This window comes from Eucalyptus grandis, chromosome 8, assembly GCF_016545825.1.
Source record: "Eucalyptus grandis isolate ANBG69807.140 chromosome 8, ASM1654582v1, whole genome shotgun sequence".
Lineage (NCBI taxonomy): Eukaryota > Viridiplantae > Streptophyta > Magnoliopsida > Myrtales > Myrtaceae > Eucalyptus > Eucalyptus grandis.
In genome coordinates, this window is record NC_052619.1 from 6,853,807 (window position 1) to 6,859,631 (window position 5,825).

General features: G+C 39.6%; 1 protein-coding gene across 1 annotated transcript; it reads left to right on the top strand.

Annotated features, from left to right (window-relative positions):
* Positions 1–1,543: 1,543 nt before the first annotated feature.
* On the top strand, positions 1,544–1,983 carry LOC104456112 (ethylene-responsive transcription factor ERF098). Its single transcript, XM_018860146.2, has one exon. The coding sequence runs from the start codon at positions 1,549–1,551 to the stop codon at positions 1,972–1,974; it is 426 nt and encodes a 141-aa protein (XP_018715691.1). The 5' UTR covers positions 1,544–1,548; the 3' UTR covers positions 1,975–1,983.
* Positions 1,984–5,825: the final 3,842 nt, after the last annotated feature.

Genomic DNA, 5,825 nt, shown 5'->3' on the forward strand with positions numbered 1-5,825 from the left:
TAAATGTATTTCAAATTAAAATAAAAAAGCTGTAATTGGTATGAAATTGGGAGAGTTCGTGCTAAATTTTTGGGCTAAGTAATCCATTAGCTTTCTTTTTGGTGGATTACTTATTGGAAGGTTACAACGACAGTTTTCTTTTAAACAAACAGACCCTTAGTTTTAAGATGATATCAAAGTTAGATGTCTCAAGCTCAATTCCTTATAATCACTTTTCAACTTTTTTTTGGTTATTCCTCTCATTATCCATAAATATGTCAAGAGTAGCTGTGTTAAGAGGTATCAATGATTAGGGACAAAAGCATAAAGTCTTAAACTTGTCACAAAAATACAATCAATTGAAAGTTTTCTCACTTTATTACACCTTGAAGCAATTTAATGTTGAAGCTAATTAAATTTTCTGGTAAGACTTGTGAACTCCTTTGTGAGATTGGGAAATTATTTCATAAAGAATAATATGGCTAAACATTGTGTCAATTATTTGGTGTAATTGGAGGTTGGAAAACACTAAGAGTATTTGAAGGACTCGAGCGAGGTTGTAATCTTTATTATATCACTTTTTTGCCGCTCTCTGTGTGGATATATGCCAAGTCGACCGAACCATGTAAAATCCGATATCTAATTTATTTCCTTATTTTATCTATTTTATTATTCGATCGTTTACTTATGCAATAGTTCTAATCAATTACACACCCTCTTTTCTTTACTTCTTCGGTAACATCCTTATAGCTGGGATTAGGCGCAAGGCACATCCTAGGTTCTCCAACCACCAAATCAACTTGCTAACATTCCGTCTGGGTAGCTAGAGGTGATCATGAGCAAATAGGCTCGCCTATGCCCTAAAAGCCCGAAAGGCAAACGTAGGAGGTTGGGCAAGGGCCTTTCTTGGAAAAAGACCCATCCTCTGGCAGGGAATAATCTTAAATATATCTATAGAGAACAATTTCCGAATCACGTGTCAAATTCTCTTTCAATGAATATAGATGATTCAAGTGATCTAGATCGAGTTGGACCAATGTGGGTAATTTGAATCCAACTCCATAGCTAACGAGGACAAAATGTGGAAACATGAAGAAGACAAAAGATAGGAAGTGCTAGAACTCGACCACGTTGTCATTCAAACAGAAACACAAATAGCGGTCAACAGTAATTCAACAAGCAGCCACAAACAACGTTGAATTCACAGAAGAGATGGTCCCGAGGAGTCTGATTTCCCACCTGTATGAAGTTTCCGAGAAGCAGATCATCACATGTAAATATGGACTTAGTCCGGCAACGTTGAAAGCACTAATGGTCAATCCACGTTTCAGAGAACATCAACGTGATCTTTGACAATAGCTTAAATTACAGAACTCTGCCACTCATCATGTATATTATTACCTACCGGGCTAGCATAGCGCGGCACGCCTTGAAACTCCTCCACAAAAAGCAAATCCAACGAAAGAAAAGAAGAAGGCCAATAATTCAAACTTCAGCTTGCTCGTTCCTTTTCTTTTTTTTCTTTTTTATTCTGTTGCTGTTCGAAAGGACAAGAAAAAGGGCAATCGCATGGAGAACCCTGAAAAGGCGAAGGAAGATGAAGAAAAAGGAGGATCGGTTCGCTATCGAGGAGTGAGGCGGCGGCCGTGGGGGAAGTTCGCGGCCGAAATTCGAGATCCGTCGAGGCATGGAGCTCGAGTGTGGCTTGGGACGTACGATTCCGCGGAAGAAGCTGCTAGGGCTTACGACCGCGCCGCGATACGGTTGAGGGGTAATCAAGCTATTATTAACTTTCCCAGTGACGATTACTCTGAATACGAGCAATCTGCACATCCTCCTGAACAATCATTGTCCTCCTCTGGGGATTACGGGGAGAGTTCTCGTCGCGAGATAAGTAGATCTAGTCAGAAAGCTAAAGAAGTTTTCGAGTTCGAGTGCTTGGATGACAAGGTTCTTGAGGATCTCCTCGAACAAGAAGAGGGGAAAAACAAGTGAATGGTACTCTCTCTCTCTCTCTCTCTCTCTCTCTCCTGATGATCATTGCCAGTAATGGTCATACCGCTACTGGTCATACTAGTAAGTGATGATGGAGTCTGTGCGAGTCTTGGATCCATGAACTCGTAATTTGATTCTGGTTGGAGCTTTTAGGCATTTAATTAAGCCAATTCAATTTCTGACTTCACTTTGGGCGATTAGGGTTTTTGTGGTGACTGCCAATTACTGAGGAAAAAAAATGCAAAAATGACGGTAATAGCAACCAATTGATCCAAATTATTCCAAACCGTTGAGCGTGAGGTTAAAGCATATTACGACACTTCGAATTTGTGGAACCAACAAAAGAGAAAAGGAATGCCCTAGTCTAAAAGCCACTTGGAAAAGTCTTTTGGTGCACCGATAGATACACTCTTAATGAGCTTCTTTGATATTAGAGCATGAAACTCGGAAGATTTCATTGCATCGCTTAAATTAAATTTCGCAAAGACATTTTGTTATAAAAGACATGGTTTTGTGGGAGTTTTTAGCCGGTTCTTGAGACGAAAAGGAAAAATTCTTTAGCTGTAGGTTTGTTACATTAATGTATTTCCACTTTGAAAGAGATCCCTTGTGCCAATGCAAATTAATGGAGAAAGAGGAGCTCAATACACATATTCTGATTACACCAAAAGGTCTTAGGCACAACTGGAGACGAGAGTAGTGTAGTTTGTTCTTGGTGTTTGATTGCAGCAATTTTCCAGCTGGGGATAGTCAATACTGGTGTTAGACGCAAATCGAATAGTATCAGAATCTTTGATTCGAGTAATTTAGATGGATTGACCAAATGCCGGCTTTGTCACCTTTGAATGCAGCTGAGAGCTAATATCAAACCCCTATAGTGTAGGGGTTAAAAATGCTAATAGAGAGAGGAAACATTAATTCATCCTCAGCTACATTAATCACCAATATATATACCTTAGTATAGAATATGTCATAATGAAACATATAGAGATCCAGTGCTCACTAGATGTTAAGAAGGTTTACATGAATCTGCTAAAGATTAATGGATAAATTTTATGGCGGCGATTTTTTCTTGATGATATTGAGGCAGATTGAATCATAAAATGAGTGAAAATTGTATCCTCTAGCTGGTGCAAGAGTGGTAGGGTTTCAGAGTGAACCGTTTCCACGTGTACCTGTCCAATATGGCCTTTAAATCTACAGCATTGTCACTATAGTGATTAGAATGGTTTTCTTCCAAAAGCGAAGACTAGTGTTCTTCCAAAAGTGGATTTGATCTCGTTGATGCAGTACACATAAAGAATTCTCAGGTGATTCGGGTGGGTATGAGCCCGAAGCATGTGAGCCATCAATGTTTATAGGTGAAACTCACATGTTTTGTGGTTATGATGTGTGTGCACTCGCGCACAGACGCGATACATCTAAGGAAGTCTAGGAATTCTCACTCTTAGGGACAACATAGTTTGTACAGAAAGCTATTGATAGATCATTTTGACATAAGGTAGTACTTTTGTGGATGCGCCTTCAGCTACCTTGGATAACGCCTGAGGCAAGCGACCTCCACGAGCTGAGTCGCTGGTGGTGTTCTACACACAGACATATAGAGAGCGAGGGAGAGGAAGGCAAGGGGTTTACATCAGTAAATTTGTGATAAAATGGGTTATTTGGCTATATCTTGACCTTCATTTCCCGACTCTACATTTATGCTTTTTCTTTTAACCGTGAGGGACATCCGCGTCGTTCTGACTTACACTGATTGTGGCAAGTATACTTCTCATGGAATGCTAGGAGGGCCCCGCCCTTACCTCCGGTGAAATTCAAGATGCCCGAAGGATTCGCAGCCACGCCAAACGGGTGGGATTGAAGTAGCACCATCAACTGCACACACCCCATGGGACCTAAATCTTGACTTTTTCACTCTAGAATCTAGCAACAAACCTATCCTCTAAAGCTTGTTCCAGCTTCTTTTAAGAGAAAAAGGCATTCCAAATGTGATTCCTGGTGTTGGTTGAATGTAAAATAGTTGAAATCCTAAAGTTATCCTCATAAATTAGTCAGTTTATGCGGGAAACTCTAGTATATTTTTCAATAAGATTAACTTGTTTAAATGTTTTCTTGTATTGCGTGAGGTAAATAGTAATTTTTCATAATTTGTCCCTAGTAAATAGCATTACTCTTCAGGTTGAGGCATATAAACGCTCCAACTGTTTCCCCTTCTTGAACCTACATTTCAACGTGAAGTGACTAACCTAAGTTACATATTCACCTAAATATCCGAATAAACGATGACACCAGGAATCAAGTGAGTAATCTAGCAGATTAAAAGCTAATAGAGATCGGCATAATACTAATTGAGATATTCTCAGCACGCACATTCATTGTCCTCCTACATGTGATCACAAATTTGCGACCATACACGAGAAATATTCAACTACAAGCTCCAAAATCATATACTACAAGCATTAAACAACTCTTAATGAGAGTAGTATGTCGTAGATTTGCCCTTAAGACCATGCATTTCGACCGCTTTCGATGTTGAAATTTGCTTTGTTTCCGGATACCAAATCTTACAATTCCTACTTTCCGAGATAATATATTTTCGAGTGCCAAGAAAGAACACTCATACCAAAGCAAAAAGAGGCTACAAAGCAGGCATTTCGGGTGTATCATTAGTTCAAAATATAGCATTAGTAAGAGAGATTCAAAGTAGACAAATTAGGTTGAGATTCAAAGAATAATTCAAGGCTTTTAATAATCGGTGAAGGATCTTGATATCAACTGCCGTAATGATATTTTCTTCTGAGAGCTGCTACTTTTCATCCGAGACGAACAAGTGTAATTTGACTACCTCTTTGGGCATTCCCTAGAAATTTCTTTCTGGCCTAAAACTATTAGAGCAGCCTCCGTGAAGAAGGGCAATCACCAAGAGCAATTATCTCAAACAAAGAAAAAACGATTCTAGAATAAGTGGACAAATCAAACAAAGAAAAAAAGTTTCTAGAATAAGTGGACAAAACAAAGTAATACTCGTTGTACTAAAATGGTCCACGTAGTCGGTTTTTTTTTTTTTTAATTATATAATAGACTATAATAGTACGTCTGTGTTCACATTCACTCCAATATTTTTCTTAGATCTTATAGCTCGCGCCTTTTGCCCCACGGCCGCCTCCGGACGCCTCTGTATCGCACTCGAGGCACCCCATCTCCTCCTCCTCCTCCTCCTCCTCCTTCTTCGTGTTCGATCTTTCTTCTTGGGTTCTCGCGTTCCATGCGGTTTCTTCCTGCATGGCCGCGTGGGAAGAAGCACGCTTTTATAATCCGTCTTTCATTCCATATTTTGGATTCCCGATCGAATTGCTAACTCGCGGGAACGACGGCGATCGTTGAAACTTATGACTTGATGCACAAGCAATCGGACCGGTAAAACACACGAGGGTGGCTGGAACAATCGAACACGTGCTTAGAAAGAGGTTAATAAGAGCCGTCGACGGCCCCTTTTTACCCCGAAACGTGGCTGCGCGCGGTCAAGCCGACGGCTCTTTGAAGACCCTCCTTTTGTATCTCTTCCAAATTTTCCCTTAATATCTGTAAAAGCGTTTGGACTTTTCAGTAGCATGTTTCTATTAATGATGCCATGGAGATGAGGACGATTAATCCCGATCTTCTCTCTTTTGTTCTTGCTAATATCATCCCTCTCTTTTCTGACCAAAAGAGAAAGAGAACAATTAGAACGTACAGTTTGTAAAATGATTTACTTGAAAATATAGATGTTCTTGTTTATTTCGCAGTCTTTATTTCACTCAGGCAAACCCACTTTTTTTAGAATAAAAGTACCCCAAAAAAAAAAAAAA

Coding starts and splice junctions, on each gene's coding strand:
- LOC104456112 (XM_018860146.2), top strand. CDS start 1,549: ATGGAGAACCCTGAAAAGGCGAAGGAAGATGAAGAAAAAGGAGGATCG.